The sequence below is a fragment of the Mustela erminea genome, chromosome 3, assembly GCF_009829155.1.
Source record: "Mustela erminea isolate mMusErm1 chromosome 3, mMusErm1.Pri, whole genome shotgun sequence".
Lineage (NCBI taxonomy): Eukaryota > Metazoa > Chordata > Mammalia > Carnivora > Mustelidae > Mustela > Mustela erminea.
In genome coordinates, this window is record NC_045616.1 from 131,431,132 (window position 1) to 131,450,304 (window position 19,173).

The following is a 19,173-nucleotide window of genomic DNA, read 5'->3' on the forward strand; positions in this document are numbered from 1 at the left end:
ATTGTTGCCATTTACAACAACACAGAGGAATCTTGAGGGCATTATGCTAAGTAAAATAAGTCAGACAGAGAAGAACAAATACTTAGCATCTCACTTGCATGTGGAATCTAAAAAATGAAAAACAAACAAAAATTCCCCAAAGTCATAGAAACAGAATGCTGGTTGCCAGAAGGGGTAGGGAATAGGGAAAATGGGTTAAGGGAGTCAAAAATTACAGACATCCAATTATAAAATAAATAAATCATGGGGTGTAAGGTATAGCATGGTGACTGTAACTAATAATACTATATTGTATGTAATTTTTAAGATCTCATTACAAGAAAATACATGCTGTTTGTATGTGGTGGTGGCTGTTAACTAGATCATTATGTTGTATAACTGAAACTAAAATAATGTTATATGTCAATTATACCTTAATAAAAATTATAAGTGACTATCTTATACCATTTTAGGAAGATGGTTTGTTTATTTTATGATTATCAGAGGCATTTATAAGAAATGTCCTAAGTTTCACTTACATTAATTAAACAGGATTTAGTCTTGCTTACATGGCTTAAATGATTTTGTTTGCTTAGGGAATTTTCAAGTTGGGTCTCCTCTTTGCATTTTATTTTAATAATAGGAAAAAAGGCATGAGCAAAGACTCCATGTCAAAAGGCCCTTGGTATGTACAGGGAGCAGAATGTGGGCTGCCATAGTTTACTTTTAAATAAAATTGCATTTATAACCCAAATAATTAGTAAACATTTACTTTAAAGTAAAAATGTATTTATAACCCAAATATTGTAAAACAAATACAAAATATTATATAATATATAATAAACATACATTTTATAATATTAAAAATATCATAAAAGTGGTACTTTATAATTTAAATGATTTTTTTCATTTTAATTGTGAAATATTTTTTCTGTTATAAATGAAGTCAATGAAGATAACAAAACTCTTTTGATGAACAAAAACTTCACAACCATGGAGTTATGCCTGATGGTTTTCTTGTTTTTGTTTTTCTTTTGGGTGCACAATACTAAGAAAATTCTGATTTATACTACAGCTTGCCCTAAAATCCTTAAAATCTGTTTCAATTAAAGCCGATCAGAAGCTTAAAAGTAGCAGAAAGTGTTTGCTTCAATAGTCAATCATTAATCATATTGGTTACTTCTTTTTTTTTTTTTTTAAAGATTTTATTTATTTATTTATTGACAGAGAGAAATCACAAGTAGACGGAGAGGCAGGCAGAGAGAGAGAGAGAGGGAAGCAGGCTCCCTGCTGAGCAGAGAGCCCGATGCGGGACTCGATCCCAGGACCCTGAGATCATGACCTGAGCCGAAGGCAGAGGCTTTAACCCACTGAGCCACCCAGGCGCCCCCATATTGGTTACTTCTTGTTTGCATATACAAATGTATATTAAGTGACCAAAATTGATGACAACTTCTAATCCTATCCATAATATGATATTATCATGAAGTGCTTTAGGTGCTCTTGTTGAAAAACTAGTATGCTGTAGAAATAATGCTGGGCAGTAGACCTGTCTGAGCAGAGCATCCAAGTATTATACATCTATATAAAATTATGTGAGTCAACATGCAAAAGTGAAAATGATAAAAAGCTAAGTACAGGGCGCCTGGGTGGCTCAGTGGATTAAAGCCTCTGCCTTCGGCTCAGGTCATGATCCCGGGGTCCTGGGATCGAGCCCCACATCAGGCTCCCTGCTCAGCGGGGAGCCTGCTTCCTCCTCTCTCTGTCTGCCTCTCTGCCTCCTTGTGATTTCTGTCTGTAAAATAAATAAATAAATCTTTAAAAAAAAAAAAAAAAAAGCTAAGTACAGAGCCTCTACCTTTGTTAACACTTATTTATTTTTTAAGTTCTAGCATAGGCATTGAGAGGACAGAGAAACTTTATTAAGATCTGCCTCCTAGGGATGCCTGGGTGGCTCAGCTGGTTGAGCGGCTGCCTTCGGCTCAGGTCATGATCCCAGCGTCCTGAGATCAAGTCCCACATCGGGCTCCTTGCTCAGCCGGGAGCCTGCTTCTCCCTCTGCCTCTGCCTACCACTCTGTCTGCTTGTGCTCACTCTCGCTCCTCTCTCTCTCTGACAAATAAATAAAATCTTTAAAAAAAAAAAAAAAAAAAGATCTGCCTCCTAACTGCAATCTGGTAACCTTTAGTGTGTTGAAATCAGAGATAATTCACAATTGAGTGCACATGCTACTGATTTGTTAGAATTGACAGAGTAGCTCGAATATAATTTAAGATTTCATTTCAAAATATAATGTGTGTTGAACTCTGAAGTACTTCTATAAAATCATTAAGGTTATATGGTTTGCTGAGCCTGGATTAGAGAGATGGCTACAAATGAATGTTGAACTTTAATTTGTAGCCTATGAGGATTCCTGAAAAGTTCAGGAGAGTGTGTGAGAAGACCAGAGTTGTATTGGAAGTGATCATTTAAGAGGTGGTTAACTCTGAGAGGGAAAGGAAGTTTATCTAGGAAGGGACTGCAATCAAACAGATAAGAGAAACTGAAACTGAAGTTGGGCACTTGGGCGGAATGAGGGAAACGTAGGTCTGAGGGTCAGCTTCAAAGGCATCTCATAAAAGAGGGAGGTATAAAGATAAAAGTAATCTTTAATGCTGTATAGTCCAGGGTTTGAATCCTGCCTGATATTTTCCAGATCAGAAAGCATCTGAAAAATAGTTAAGTTCACAAGGTATAACCTTCTAGCACCTGAATACTGCAAACAGACGCTGGTCTGGACATGAGCTTACATCTTGCATTCTGTGGCTCTTTTTAAACTCTTATCCACGGTGATCTCCAGAGTTAGAGAATTCTTAGCAGAACCGATATCTGAACCCAGGCAGGCTAAAAGAGTCCATGTGCTTTACCTTTTGCTACCAATATTTGTTGTGTGAATTCATCCTGAGGAAGTCAAGAGGCAAATGCTGAATAGCTTGATATATAAAGGAAATAATGCAGGGGGAAGGAGAACCAGAAGAGATGATCCCCTTCTATGCCAGGGTAGGAAGCCTGAACTTTGAATCTTTTTTTAAAAAAATATTTTATCTATTTATTTCACAGAGAGAGAGAGAGAGCGAACACACAAGCAGAAGGAACAGGAGGGAGGGAGAGAGAGAGAAGCTGTCTCCCTGCTGAGCAGAGTCCAATGCAGGGAGGCAGAGGCTTAACCAACTGAGCCACCTGGGTGCCCTTGAATTTTGGATCTTAAAGGCAGTGGGGAAAACCACTGAGGGGTTTTAAGCAGAAGTAACAATCAGATGTGAATGCATACAAAATGGCTTTGGTGTGTTTTGCTCCTGTAAGTTTCTTTAGCACCTTAACATAAGTTTCATTTTCATTCTTGGAGTTGAACCCTCTACAAACATCTCATGTACTTATTTTACCTTTTCTCCCCCTACATTGTAAGTAAAATTTAACTTACTTTTATCCACTGAATATTAAATGTACATTAGTTAATACAAGGCACTGCTTCAAAGAATCTATGAAAACACACAAAAGAAGTAAATTAGATGATGATTTGCATCATAAAACAACACATTTACAGATTTATGTAAAATTTCAAACTTCTGTCTTTCAAATCCCCTAGAGGAAAATTATTTCTTTGAAGGGATTGTTTTTATGTTAACAAACCATTGTATACAATGAAGCACACATTCTTTTTTTTTAATTGACTCAAATGACTTAGTAAAAATTCCCATTACTAGTTAAGCCAGTCAAACAACCTTTGAAAAACAAGTATTCAAATGCCCCTGTTTATCAGTGTGGAGGAGTAAATACTCCATCAAATGTGAGGGCAGGATGTCTTATCTTTCAGTAATGAGAGATGATGCTAATAAATAGTACCTTAGGATAATTTAAACAAAAATCTCTCAAGCAGAGAATGACAATTTACAATCTAACTTTGACAAATTGTCTATATTCATTCAACAGACAGGGAATATATATATATACACATACATATATATAAATGAATGTGTATATGTATATAAAAACAACATAAGATATACATATGCAAATACACATATATAAAATGACATCATACAAAATAAACTTTCCTTATTGCATCTCTGGAATCAGGCCTTTTGTTTAAAAGCTTTGAATTCAATTAAATTCTTCCAATTTTTGAGAATGTATAAATTAAGCTGTGCAAGATTACACAAAGTTTCCAGAATATATTTGCCACAAGCTATCCTTTACTATTCTTTTTAGTTCAGAAAAATTCAGATATTAAAAAAAAAATGGTTTTTTTCACAGACTAAAATTGAAATCGCTTTGTGGAACCAGGAGGGAAATGTGTACAGAAGAACTCTTCTGTAATTTGTTCAAGTTACTCCTATTTTAGATAAAATGTATAAAACACAGCCATTGAGCCATTAAAAAATAGGACAGTGTCTTGACCATAGTGAGGGTGATTTTTTTCCCACAAGAATTAGAGTCACACAGAGTACAAGACTGGAAATGTGTGTTTTAATTTAGCCAGAAGCAACAGAGACCAGCCAAGAAGAGTGAGTCATATGACCACAATTAGATGAAGTTGCCAAAGTCGTTTTCCATTTCGTATGCCCTCTGGAAGGGCGAAAGTGGGAAAGCAGACCCAACCGTGAATGTCAGCTTTTCCACATTCTGTAAGCTACAGTACAATAACTGCTGTATGCTGTATTAGGACTAGTAATGGGATTTAAGTTCTAATACCCGAGTTTCACCTCTATCCAACTTCTTTTTTTTTTTTAAAGATTTTATTTATTTATTTGACAGAGATCACAAGTAGGCAGAGAGGCAGGCAGAGAGAGAGGAGGAGGAAGCAGGCTCCCTGCTGAGCAGAGAGCCCAATGTGGGGCTTGATCCTAGGACCCTGGGATCATGACCTGAGCCGAAGGCAGAGGCTTTAACCCACTGAGCCACCCAGGCACCCCTCTATCCAACTTCTTAAGATGTGTTGAAAATATAGAGCATTACTAAGTTAATTTCTCTTAATGTAATTGGATAGTCTAACTTGGTATCTTATTCCCTCATTGATGTTGATTAAAATGATAATATCCATGAGGGAAAAGGAGCTAAAAGAATACAATAAAAGGGCAAATGCTTTTATGGAGAGACTTGAAGCTGGACCATGATTGTTCATTGCATTAGGTGTACTTGCTGAGGAAGCTAAGGTATCATTTAATTTCCTTGTGTGCTTTGCTTTGTTTCAAAACTAACACCCATATTCCCAGGACTTGGTTAGCACTTAATAAAATAAAGCCTTTACTGAGTTTCCCCTTGGTCCTTCTAATCTGCTAAGAGGATACTTCTGAAGAAATCAGATTTCGCTCATGTCCTCAAGGGGTTGTTCAAAAGATAAGGCTTTGAGAGCATATATTTGCCATACCAGTTCAGGACTGCAACTTGAATGATGCCTAACATTTATTGATTATAACCGAGCCAGAAGCTTCCCATGAACTATCTCATGTAGATCTTAGATAGTTCTGAGATTTAAAATTTTCAGATGAGGAGGCGCCTGGGTGGCTCAGTCCTTAAGTGTTTGCCTAGCTTGGGTCAAGATCCTGGGGCCTTCAGATGGAGCCCCACATCAGGCTCCCTGCTCAGCAGGAAGCCTACTTCTTTTCCCACTCCCCCTACTGTGTTCGCTCTCTTGCTGTGTATGTTTCCGTCAAATAAATTTAAAAAAAAATTTTTTTTAAATAAAATAAAATGTTCAGATAAGGACACTGAAACAGGAAAGTTATTGTAACTTGCCCGGGGACAGTCAAAGGGGTATATACACCTGCACGTTTACAGCTGCTGAGTAATTTCTGGAGGTTTTGGGACTCAGGTGCCAGAAAAATCCTGAAAAATACAGACTTGGATGATGGGGAAGAAAGGAAGAAGGAAGAGACGGTCCCAGAGGCCCAGCCCTAACCTAGTCTCTCTTGTCCAGGTACAGTGTTGCCTAGGCTTCCCTGGCCACACCTAATGACATGGCTTGTGGCAGGTTCTTAAGGCAAACTTAACTTTACACAAGCCAGGGCCAAGTGTGGGGAGAGGGGGCTGAGAAATGGAAGAAATGGGAACGCTGCCCGGATGGGTAAGCGAAGTAGGGGACCTCCAGGGGGTATCCCCTTTGCAGCCCACACAGGTGCCAGGCACTGTCTCGGAAAAGCAACAGACTCCGAGACAGACCCTGGGGCGCCCGAATGCCAGGCCAACCCTCACCGCAGACCTTGGGGAAAGCAAGCCCCCGCAGCCCCTCAAAGCTAACGGACTGATGAGGGGTTGCAGCAGCAAGTGCGCGCCGACGCGGCTGCCTGGAACGCGCGGGCAACGGACACTGCCGCCCAGGGGCGGCGGCGCTTCCCCCGCCGACCGCCCGGGCGGCCACCGGCTCCCGCTCCCCGCCGGGCCCCTCCCAGCCCCGCGTCTCTCTAAACCTGCAGCCTCAGTGGGCGAGGGAGGGGAGGACGTCATCGACGCGCGGTCGAGCCTCCAGCCCGCCCCTCGAGCGTCTTCCCTTCCCTCCCTCCGCGTCGACGCGGCCGGGCCCGGCAGCGCTCCCACACCCTCACGCGCGCGCCCCAACCCGTCGCCTCCTCCACGCCCGGCCTGGAACATGGCGGCCCTCAAACTCCTCTCCGCCCGGTCCCCGCTCTGCGCCTCCGCCCGCCTCACCGGGGGCGTCTGGTCCAAGGTAAAGTGGCAGCGAAGAAGGCCACGCGCCGGCAGGACGCAGACGAAACCCCGCGTGGTGCCCGCGTTCTCCCCTGACTACACCCACCCGCTCCACCCCTCCACTTAGCATCCGTGGCGCCGTCTCCGGGGGCACCGAGACGCACCACGCTCTGCCTTGCCTCGCTGCCCCTTCGGGTGTCTGCCTCTGCGCGGTTCTGCAGCCGCTGCCCCGGGGCGGGCGCGACCAGGCGTGGGAGCACGCGGAAGGGCGGAAAGGGGGCCGGAGGGCGTCTGGCAGCGGCGCGGCGCCCTTCAGGGCTCGCTCGCGTCCTCTGGGGCATGCGTCCTCTCGGCTCGCATCTCCGCCCCGCGGGCAGCCTCCTGGGAGGGTGCCCCGGTCGAGGGAGAGGCAAGGGTGACGGCAGCAGGGGACAGGTTTGCGCCTCGCGTTGGGGATTTTGGAGCAGGTTAGCTACGGGTCCGCGCAGGTTCGCCGCGGAGGGGGCGGATGCTCGGGGTCGCCGGGGTGGAAGGTCGTGCCCTCGCTGTCCTCCCTCATTTGGCTGCGCCGCACGGAGCGGAGAAGGGGAACCCGCCGGGAGCGCTCGTCTGGGCATCTTCCCCGTCGCGCGCGCTCTTGTGGCGCAGGCATCCGGGTTGGAGGATTTCCATTTTCAAACTCTTAGCAAACATTGTGCCGCCCTTAGTGCCAGCTCTCCACCAAGTGGTATCCTGAGACACTTTTCACCGCGATTGTTGGTTGATAAGCACCCCCCCCCCCCGCACGCCCGGGGACTCTCCCTACATGTACGCCCACGCCCAGGTGCGGTCCCTGTCCCGAGCCCTAAGAGGCCAGTACAGGCCGAGAGTGCTAAGTCCCGGAGGGTGGTTTACCTTGGCTGTCAGCGTAATCGCGGGAGCCTCTTCCTAGGGAAAAACGAAAAGTGGCGTTTTTATTTAGCAGCGCATTAAATAGTTTCGAGCTCACAGGGAACTGTCGCGCCCCAGTTGCTCTGTCTTTCCCGCATCCAGTCTCCGAGAACAGTGAACGCAGAGGGGCCAGTAAGCCCCTTAGGTAAATGATATGGGATGATTTAGAACTGGGACCTTTTATTCATAAATGCATTTTAGGAAGCATTTTGGTGATTGCTGGTAGCTTTGGGTATATAAAGCATTATTAAAAGGGCACTTGACTGACCTTCAGTGACACTGCTGCGGGTGCTGAAATATGCAGACCAGGACACTGCCATACCCTTGGATCTAGGTCAAAAACATTCCCTCTTTTGGTAGTTACTTATTTACCTAAGTGTTATTTATTCACTTTCCTATGGCGTTAAACCACTTCAGAAGCCCAGCAAAACTCTTAGGAGACAGATGAGATGGGGTGTGTGTGTGTGTGTATGTGTGTGTGTGTGTGTTAGGCAAGTCTGTCAAGCTTTAATGAACCAGGATTACCCAGAGGTTTTAGCAAACCAGATTCTGGGTCCAACTCTAGAGTTTCTGATTTAGTAGGTCCCGTGTGGGGTCCCACACTTTACATAAATGAGTTCCCAGATGATGTTAATGCGGTTAGTCTGAGAACTACATTTCAGAGTCATTGGCGTGGACTTAGATTTGAATACACCATCCGAAGTTCTCTTTCTTCCTCCATTACTGTTTCAGAAGGAGCATTTAATACTATTCTCTATTCACTTTGGAAAATTATTACTGGAAGAAGTTCCTAAAAATACCATTAACACTTACCTGCCTTTCTTCTTTGAACCTGTTTTTTCCCCAGATTTCTCACCAATTCCATTCTCCCCTGGTACAACTTATCGATCCATTCCACCTGGATGACACTTAGTCCTTCAAGCTCTTTCTGACCCAAAGTGAACCAGTCCTAAAGTGATTGTTTCCCCCCTTGTTTTGTTCTGTTTCCATTATGGCCAATAGCATCCATATCCATCCAGGGAAATCTTGGACCCCTTCTTTCCTCCCCTCTTGCCTCCGCCTCCAGGGGATAACCAGTGTCCTGTATTTACCTTGAGCTGAAATTTCCTTGGGGATGTCCTTAGCGCTCTTTCCCAGCAACTATCTGATTCTTCCTTTTAGCTCCCTGATGAGATATTAACATTTGTATTTAAATTTTTGTAATTACTTAATGACTGTTACCTTTGCTAGTTTGCAACTTTCATCAGTGCAGGGACTATGCCTGAGTGGTTTTTTGTTTGTCTCAACGCTGTATTCCAGTATTTCATATATTTTATACAGAATGAATATTTTGGAACAAATGGATGAGTGAATGAAAGCATGATTTCCTCTGCCTCTTCCTGTTTCAGACTTTCATATGAGTTTTGACATCTCTGTTTCAAAAGCTTTGGTGTCCCTTCCTCATTGAAGGAAGAAGTCACATCTCGAGTGAGGTCCTTAAGGCCTTCCCCAGTCTTCCTTTCCAGCCTGATCTTCACAAGCTTCTCTCCATGGGGCCTGATCCCGCATGTCACTGCGCTTGACTCCTCTCAGTACCTTTATTTATGCTTCTCCTCTTTCTGAGTTCCCCATCCTCATTAGTATTTTAACTCCTGGCAAACTCAAGCTTTCTGATACACCGGGAAGAATGCATCATGACTTCACCTCTGCTCCTTTCAAGTGCTGGGCATCACTCTGTTGTTAGAATAAAAAGAACATGTATGTTCCCTCAAAAACAGTATGCTACAACTTTAGAGAATTGGCCTAGAGTCAGTAACTCCCTGTAGGGTCTTTGTGATTTATTTATTCATGTCGTAAGTGCATAACTGGTGGTGTTTAGTGTAAGGTAAACATCCACCTTTAACAGTTACTGGTACTGTCAATTCACTCTTGACTTTGGTAAGCGTTACAACACATATTACCACCTCCACTTGGCACTGATGCCATATTCTTGCCAAGTGCGTGTATCCACCTGCATGTTACTGCCTTTACCTTCCAACAGGGTTGTCTTCATCTCTTTCTGTATGGCTTCTCCCCACTTCTGTTTATCAAACTTTGATACTGAAGTGGGCAGTATCGATCTCCCTGTGTCCTGATTTTTTTAACTGCAAGGTAACAAGGTAAATAACACCTGGGTGTACAGTTCCGTATCATTAAGATAAGATTCATTTAAAAATAAAGCAGTATGCTGTATGGGTTTTCCCTGAAAGACCTTCAGAAGGAAGTATATATTTTCTTAGAGTTGTGGAGTATTGAATGACAAAAATAAGTAAATAAATAAATAAATTTAGGCAAAAGAAAGAACGGTAGGAGTGGTTAGACAAGAAGGAGATTTTGAATTGGGAAATCATGAGATAAAATTTAGGCTCAACAGTGCAATCAGTCCTCTAATTCTAAATGTAAGGATTTGAACTAGAGGACAAAGGGTGAAGATGGAGAGAATTTTAAAAGGAGAAATAGATTAAATAGAAAAAAAAAAGGCAATGTAAGAATTTTGATTATTTCTTATCTTTCAGGATCTTAACTGTTCTTTTGCAGTATAGTCATTATTATTTTCTTCCTCCAGTAGTAAAGCAGAAGCTAGGGGCGCCATAAAACGGAATTTTGCTGAAGGTGGGAGAGTGAAAAAACAAAATGAAATGTTACCCAAATGTAAAGGAAGACCTTGGTGAGAAAAATCATCCCCAGAATACATTAGATGCTGAAGCCATATAATTTATTACTCTTCATTTTTTTAGTGACCTCTGCCGACTTGAAGGCTATTTGTTTATTTATTTATGTAGTAGATGTTGCTTGAATCTTCTCACCTCACTGTTGTAGCATTTTAGAAAGTAAAGGTCAATTAAAGCAGTTTAGAACCTCACTTTGAATTCAGTTATTTATGAAAACAGGACACCACCTCTGCTCAGTCTTAGGGGGTGTCAGCAGTGTTACTCCTTAACTCCCAGAGGCTGGGAGAATGGGAGAGAATGTGGGCAGAGACGAAGCCTGTTCAGAAAACAAACCTAGAGGCTTTGTCTGGGCTGCCGCTAAGGCTCCAAGCCTTGAAGATCCACAGGAAACACTCTGGTGTTTCAGACATGCTCCTTCCTCTTTGCCTCACTACCTGTGTTTGTATGGCCAGGTTGCCCAGTCATTTCTCAATACTTAGAATGGCATACTTGACTACAGACAAAATAAACATGTTAAAGTAATCTTAAAGCTTTCAAAACCCTCAGCAAGGATGGCATGGATTAATTTGCTATAGCATAGGTCATGGTAAAAAACACTCTTAGTAGAATTAGTAATGCATGCTTGTGTATATAGGTAAGGTGAGTGTGGGGGGCCGGGGGTTAAATGTGAAAACTAAAGCCCAGTCAATGGCAAGTTAATTGTACTGCCCTGGTGGGGAATGGAGAGGGTTGCGTGGCTTAAAGGAAGCTAACAACCCCAGGGCAACTTCTGCAGTTGAAGCACCAAGTGGTGTGGTTCTGATACACCATTACTTAATCCTTACTGCATCCTTAAGAAACAACTGGAATCCTTTCGTAAACTTAAAGTCGGCACCCCTTACACTCAGATTTTGCAATTTTCCCAGTTTCTCGCAGTTGTGGCTGAACTGGAATTTGAAACAAAGGTATTTTGACCCCGAGATTACTGGAGAGTGGCCCATTATGTCACACTATTGATTTCTTAGCAAATAGATAGCAAATGTCAGTATAACAAATAGATAACAAAGGTCAACAAATATTAACTGAATGTGTGAAAAATGAAAAAAAAAACCACCAAAGTGGTTTAAATTGGGTGTAAATTCTTCATACTCTTGAGCCATTCTCACATTGCCTGCAAACATTTCACTTTTATTTCTTTAAGCTTTTGATTATCTGGGTAAATGTGAAACACTTGAATCTTTTCTAAAATACTTCTGAAGTATTTATTTTTTTTATTTTTATTTTTTTAAAAGATTTTATTTATTTATTTGTCAGAGAGAGAGGGAGAGAGAGCAAGCACAGGCAGACAGAATGGCAGGCAGAGACAGAGGGAGAAGCAGGCTCCCCGCCGAGCAAGGAGCCGGATGTGGGACTCGATCCCAGGACGCCGGGATCATGACCTGAGCCCAAGGCAGCTGCTTAACCAACGGAGCCACCCAGGCATCCCTGAAGTATTTTTTTTAAAAAGATTTATTTATTTGACACAGAGAGAGAGAGAGAGAGTGAGTTGGGGGAAGAGTAGAGGGAGAGGGACAAGGAGACTCTTTGTTGAGTGCAGAGCCAGACGTGGGCCTGGATCTCAGGACCCTGAGATATCACCTGAACTGAAATCAGGAGTCAGGTGCTCAACCCACTGAGCCACCCAGGCACCCCATTCTGAGGTATTTTTTTAAGGTGTGGGGCAAGCATTTTAATAATTTCTGTTTGTAATGAGGACACTAATTATCAGCTGGAACAAAGGAACAGAATTCCTGACAAGTCTGTGCTTATATACTTTTGTTTCCCTTTGTGAATCTGAAAGTTTCCTGGATCTGTAGGAGAAATGACTTTTCTCTTAACTTCCTCTCTGTAGGATTCGTGTTTCTCAGTTTACAGATAAATAGTTCAGTGTGATTTTAACCCCTGACTACTTAGGTGTAGAAGAGTTCTTTTATTTTCTTCCTCCTGCTAAGGCCCTGACTTTTCACCCCTTTTTATTTGGTAAGAGATACAGATGAGGATTTGTTTATTTATTGTATCTTTGACTTTTTCCAATTTTATTGAGATATAATTGGCAAAACAATAGTGTATCAGTTTAAGGTGTACAGAGCAATGACTTCACTCTTTAGAAAAGAAGACAATAGAGTTTTTCATGAAAAAATAGGGCATTCATAAAGATTTGTTGCTGTAAATAATGAAATTGAAGTAGGATAAGATTGAGGGCTTTTAAAAATCATGGTGAGTAGCAGATTGTGGTAGAAAGATGCTGTGATGAAGGCTAAAATCCGGGATCTGGTCTTGCTTTAACACACTGTTGGGTACATTTCGAGAACTTGCTCAGTTGCAAAAACTTGACCTGTGAAATGAATTGGTTGGATTAGAATATCTGTATCTTTCTTTTTCTATTTTTGAGCAGATACCCTCGACTTTATTTTATGATTCATCTTTTGGCCTCTTTATTGAGACTATTGAACTTTTTATTTCCAAGATTTAAAAAATATATATATTTGCATGTGTACCTGTGTGTTGAAACAGAATCCAGTAAACCCTTGCTACTGAGGATAGGACAGAGAACTAAGCTCTCTGCAGCTCAAGCTCCTTCCTTGCTAGCTCTGCCGCCATGTATTTCCCACCAGGAAGAGACAACTGGGAATAGACAACTCTCTACACCAGACCTGAACCAGGGTTGAATTTAAAGGGACAAAAGTCATCTAGGTAACCTCTACTTTGGCAGATCTCATTTGACCTTCAGTATTGTTCTCTTAAAGGAAATAGGCTTTTGTACTATCGGATACTTTTTATGAAAGAAGTTTATAGAGGAAGAAAAGAATGCTAGAAACTCCTTAATGGATTTACCTTGACCCCCCAGGATGTCTGTCAAAGACCAATAAGGCAGTGTGTGTGAGCCTACATTTATGAACTTCTTGTGGTGGCGGCATATGGGGAGTCAGGAGCCTTTCTCTTTGCTCTCTCCCTTTTTAGGTTGAATATATAATAAGAGTAAAGGAGAGGTGATAATTATTATGAATGATTACAACATAGTCAACTCTAATTATCTCCTATCCATGTTGTGGACGAAGCATAGGGAGGGAAACTGTTTAAAAACAAACTGATGATAAATGTTCACTAGATAACCTGTTATGTGCCTAAACAGGTCACTGTGGTAAGACTAGCCATGCCTTCCTTGCAGATAATAGTTGCTGTTTTTCTCAGCATCTATAAACTCCAAGCCTTATGGGCAGGGGTATTCTTTTTTTTTTTTTTTTAAGATTTTATTTATTTATTTGACAGAGAGAGATCACAAGTAGGCAAAGAGGCAGGCAGAGAGAGAGAGAGAGAGAGAGGAGGAAGCAGGCTCCCTGCTGAGCAGAGAGCCCGATGCGGGACTCGATCCCAGGACCCTAAGATCATGACCCGAGCCGAAGGCAGCGGCTTAACCCACTGAGCCACCCAGGCGCCCCGGGCAGGGGTATTCTTATGTACTGTTTCTTACTTGCTCCCTTAGGAGGCATTCATTGATTAAAGAATGGGTCAGGGTCAAACTGTGTATTTGTATGTTGGTCGCACTGTACCTGATTTCCCACAAAGCAGCAGTCATGTCTTAATATTTACTAGATGGGAATAAACAGCAGAATAGTTGACACATAGTACATTTTCAGTGAATATTTGTTGACTGAATGCAAAGTTAGCTCATTATCAGAAACTGATGCTTGATGGCATTATTATTGTGAATCTGAGTCCCAGTGTATGAGCTATCTACTTTCAGTCTTTTGGGTGGCCACAAATGTTGGCCACAGAGTTTTCCTTTATACAATGGAAGACATTCATCACGATCACAAGGGAATTCTGGTGAAAATCTATGGATAGAGTATGTCCTTCCTACTACTACTTCTTCTTCTTCTTTTTTTTTTTTTTAAAGATTTTATTTATTTATTTGACAGACAGAGATCACAAGTAGGCAGAGAGGCAGGCAGAGAGAGAGGAGGAAGCAGCCTTCTCGCTGAGAGAGCCTGATGCGAGGCTCCATCCCAGGACCCTGAGATCATGACCTGAGCCGAAGGCAGAGGCTTTAACCCACTGAGCCACCCAGGCGTCCCTGTCCTTCCTACTTCTAAGATGAATTACTTGCAGCCCCACTCTTTGTTTCAAAGAGCAGATAATAAAATTATCCTTGTATATATGAAAAGTGAATATGTTGGTATACATGCAAAATAAAGATATGTCTCCAAATGATGATTCACTTATAATTTTTAAAAATGTTTTAGGGATGTGTTTGCTACTTTTCAACCAGCACGCGTCACCACACCAAATTCTATACAGATCCAGTGGAAGCTGTAAAAGACATCCCTGATGGCGCAACAATACTGGTTGGTGGTGAGTAATAGTACTGTTTTCCTTTTTATGATGGTAACATCCTTATGTTTGTAGCAGAGCAGGAAATCACAGTGGCAAAGCTGTGGAATTAGAAATGTCAGTTATTTTATTACTTATTTTATTAGTTTATTTTTAGTCATTTATTGCATGTTACGTAATTATTTTATTATGTAATTATTAGTATCCTCATCTTGAAAATTTAGCAGGGTTTAGCACTTGATGTTTTACTTTTTCCCTTTGTGTTTTTCCATTATTTTGAAAAGCTCAAGTTTTATTTTTTTTTATTTATTTATTTTTAAATTTTTATTTGACAGACAGAGATCACCAGTAGGCAGAGAGGCAGGCAGAGAGAGAGAGAGGGAAGTGGGCTCCCTCTGAGCAGAGAGCCCGATGCGGGGCTCGATCCCAGGACCCTGGGATCATGACCTGAGCCGAAGGCAGCGGCTTCAACCCACTGAGCCACCCACGTGCCCCGAAAAGCTCAAGTTTTAAATAGTGTTGTCTTGTTAGCTTTGAAAACATTCCTAGATCCGTGGGAATTCTGTTTAACTATAACATTGGCATTGATCTCATCAGCCCTTATCTAGCCACTCCTTTTATCATTCCTCATTTTAGGAGCTAGAAAGCATATAAGCATCTGTCTGTTGTCGAGGCCTCTGGGTTCTATTGCTGCACCTTGTTTAGAATGTCTTTTAGAACCACTGTCTCACACTCATTAAACTTACTGCCTGATTGAGATATATTTTATATATATATATATGTATGTATGTATATATAATTTTATTTTTTTTAAAGTTTTTTTTTTTTAAAGATTTTATTTATTTATTTGACAGACAGAGATCACAAGTAGGCAGAGAGGCAGGCAGAGAGAGAGTGAGAGAGGGAAGCAGGCTCCGTGCTGAGCAGAGAGCCCAATGTGGGACTCGATCCCAGGACCCTGAGATCATGACCTGAGCCGAAGGCAGCGGCTTAACCCACTGAGCCACCCAGGCGCCCTTATTTTTTTATTTTATTTATTTTTTTAAATTTATAGAGCTTGATTGTAGGAATCTAGGCTGGTTTTTAGGGCTGCTGTTCATTCATTCATCTGACCAGTCATTGATGTCCGTTTTAAACCCAATTCTATTTGACAAATTGCAGAATTTATAAAGAAATAAAAGTCATTGGTCTAGGCTTCCAGTTCTGCAAAATCTACTCAGGCATTTAAAACAAACATGCTTGAGGGCACCTGGGTGGCTCAGTGGGTTAAGCCGCTGCCTTCGGCTCAGGTCATGATCTCAGGGTCCTGGGATCGAGGCCGGGATCGAGTCCCGCATCGGGCTCTCTGCTCAGCAGGGAGCCTGCTTCCCTCTCTCTCTCTCTGCCTGCCTCTCCATCTACTTGTGATTTCTCTCTGTCAAATAAATAAATAAAACCTTTTAAAAAAAATAAATAAAACAAACATGCTTGAAAAAGTAACTGTATAAAGGTTGAATTCTAAAGGTGGACGACAATAGATGTGCAGTTCAGTGCAAGATGTGTGATGTGTAAGCTATGTTAACTGGTTGTACCTGGCTTTATTCTTAGCATTCAAAGGTTTTACAGTTATGTCTGGTGCTATTTAACGGTGCAAAACATTTGAGTAGAGCTATGTAGCCATTTACTGAGTTGCTGAGATACATCTGTGTATTTTGCTTAATAGATCTAATTTTGTGTTTTGCATTGTGTGTGTGTGTGTGTGTGTGTGTGTGTGTGTAAAAGAATAACATACATTTCTCTGAGAGAACATAGCCCTTTTCACAAATTGTCTTTTTCACTTACAGGTTTTGGGTTATGTGGAATTCCAGAGAATCTTATAGGAGCCTTGCTGAAGACTGGAGTGAAAGGCCTGACTGCAGTCAGCAACAATGCCGGGTACGTGTGCCTTTAGAAAACAAGTGGCTTGAAAGAAATGACAGTTCTCTATATTTATACAAAGTTCATGAATGAAATGAAAAATTTCCTCATTTTATGAGCAGTATGCTCAAGCATGAAAAGATAGTTTTTCACAAGCTCAAGAGTTGGAAGTTACATTTCTTCAAATATTTTTGGTACCATCCTTCATAATCATAAGTAAAGCAAACTTGCATAAATTTATATCTTAGTCTGATGTGCTTTTATTTTTCTAAATTCCAAATGCACTGTTAAAGTTAAAATATAGATTTTCAAATTGAATCGTGCATTTTATAATTTAGAGGTATCCCCTTATGTTACTATAAGTCATTATATATAGAGGAAGATTTCAGTTTTAATTTGTTTCAAGTCTTTCAGGTATGCCACATTCTAGATGATATAGAAGGAGGTCATTTACCATTAAAAATGTTGCTGGTCTGGGTAGGAGAAGGATATGCAGCTAATATTTAATACAGTAGGTTCTCATCAAAATGGTCAACAATAGCTGTAGCACTTTAATAATGACATGCACATTAAGATATATTTTGTTATGAAGAAAAAATTCTATTTTTATATAAGATGATAAGTTATCAGCTCTCTTTCAATAATGAAAGACTTTAAAGATCTTTAAAAAATTTAAAAACTAAGGGTGCTTGGGTGGTTCAGTCGGTTAAGTGTCCAACTCGATCTCAGCTCAGGTCTTGATCTCAGTCAGGGTAGGTGCAAGTTGTGCATTGGGCTCCATGCTGCTTAGAAAAAAAAAAAAAACAACTAAATTGGCAGTTTAGCCAAGTACCAGAAATGCAATTAGTCTAAATAGTGCTAGTTATTCAGGACATGAACTAATCCTACATTTGTGCTCATTCTTCCTTTGCTAAGTTTATTTACACTATACTTTGCATCTGGAAGGCTTTCCTACCTCTTCTCTGCATATCTACATCTTACCCATTTTTCCGGATCCAAATCCAGTTACACATCCTCAAAGAAGCCTTATCCAATTATAGAACTTCTCTAGCCTTAATTGGTCTTGCCCCCTCCTGAGTTCCTTTGGAGACTTCTAGCCTTTCTTCGTATACCAAATGGTATTCCTTCTCCAGTATATATTATGGACTGATCCTTTTGCTTAAAATAGTTTTCTCTTCCCTACCAGGGCTGGAGCTGGATGGGATTGTAGAGATCATCTGTTCCACTTCCCTCATTTAACAGAGGAAACTCATCTGTAAATAGAGAAGTAACTTGTTCATGATCACTTGATATTTCTTAAACATATCCCATGCTTTTTGAGCTTACTTTGTATTTATTAAAAATACTTTTGTCTACCAGTACTTTTCTAGATAGCTCAGTGCTCACAAGGGGTGGTGTAAGTCAATGTAAATCCTTGATAGAGTAAGTACTGATAACCATCATAGAATACAAAGAAAGCTCTTTGCACACCCTCACTGACAGCTGATACTCTTGATTAGGTGGGCTTAAGGCCTAGAGGTCTACAAGAATGAAAGCTTTGTTCTGGCCATTAGATCAGATAAATGAGGAAAACTTAGCATTGCTTTGTTGGAGAAACAAAGATGATTTGGATTATGGAGTAAATGGAGAAAACTTAGAATTAGAAGTAATAACTGCTTTCTTGGGGTACCTGGGTGGCTCAGTCAGTTAAGCATCCAGCTTCTGATTTCGGCTCAGGTCATGATCTAGGGTCCTGGGATCAAGCCCCTCATTGGCTCCATGCTCAGGAGTCTGCTTATTCCTCCTTCCTCTGCCCCTTCCTCCCTATAATGAATAAAATCAAATAAACAAACAAACAAATCAATAAATAAAATATTTTTTTAAAAAAAGCAATAACTGCTTTCTTATTTAAGAAAAGGCTTTTTATGGAAGGGTCTACCTGAATTAGAAGACCTTCCAAAGCTCAGGGCTCTGATTGTGTTTGTTTTGTTTTGTTTTTAGTTATCATGAGACCTGTTGCCATAAGGTACCACTTACCTTGGTGTGGAGTATTAACTATTAGTCTTGATGAGATAAACCTTCCCCTTTAGGATCACTCAGATGAATTAGGACTTTGCTACAGATTGATTAGGAAAGTAGAAAAAATAGAAAATATGCTTTTCACTGATTTTTAAAAGAAGACTTTGACATACGAATTACAAGCCCATAGGAACTAAAAGTTTTACACTATACTATATATCAACCAATTAAATTGGAGAAGTAAGGCAAGAAGAGATGGGTTTTATTAGTCATGCTCATTTCCTCATGACAAGATTATTTTAGATGACAGTTCTTGAAGGTGGGAATTGAGATAACTAAGGACAGCCCAGCTTCTCTGTGGACGCCTGTAAGTACCATGTGGTAATAAACGTGCCCTGTGCCTGTGTGACAGCGCTGTTACTTACATGTGCTTTATACTAGTCAGCTGTAGGAATTCTTTGAGGACCCAGTGAGCAGTTTTTCACTGTAAATAAAATTTCTGTTCTGTATCAGTGGTTTCGAGCCAGGAGATAAAGGCGGTGGCTCCTTTGCTGTGCCGTCTTTACATTTGATGAGGCAGCTGCAGGTCTGAAGGGCTCAATGGAAAGCTTAGGCCATCTTGTCGGATTATAAGCATTCCCCCAAG

General features: G+C 41.1%; 2 protein-coding genes across 4 annotated transcripts in view; one reads left to right on the top strand and one right to left on the bottom strand.

Annotated features, from left to right (window-relative positions):
- C3H5orf51 (chromosome 3 C5orf51 homolog) overlaps positions 1-6,933 on the bottom strand; it is a 40,674-nt gene extending 33,741 nt beyond the window's left edge. For both annotated transcript variants that reach the window (XM_032337503.1, XM_032337502.1), the window contains exons 1-3: positions 6,828-6,933; positions 5,783-5,844; positions 3,440-3,497 (exon numbers count right to left, since the gene is read on the bottom strand). The gene's annotated coding sequence lies outside the window, so the exon portion shown is untranslated. The remainder of the gene's footprint in view (positions 1-3,439; positions 3,498-5,782; positions 5,845-6,827) is intronic.
- OXCT1 (3-oxoacid CoA-transferase 1) overlaps positions 6,380-19,173 on the top strand; it is a 121,165-nt gene continuing 108,371 nt past the window's right edge. Inside the window, exons 1-3 of one of the 2 annotated variants that reach the window (XM_032337500.1) lie at positions 6,380-6,682; positions 14,546-14,654; positions 16,457-16,547. In XM_032337500.1, coding sequence (XP_032193391.1) covers positions 6,605-6,682; positions 14,546-14,654; positions 16,457-16,547 — 278 coding nt within the window. In that variant the 5' untranslated portion in view covers positions 6,380-6,604. The remainder of the gene's footprint in view (positions 6,683-14,545; positions 14,655-16,456; positions 16,548-19,173) is intronic. The other variant, XM_032337499.1, reaches the window with a different exon arrangement.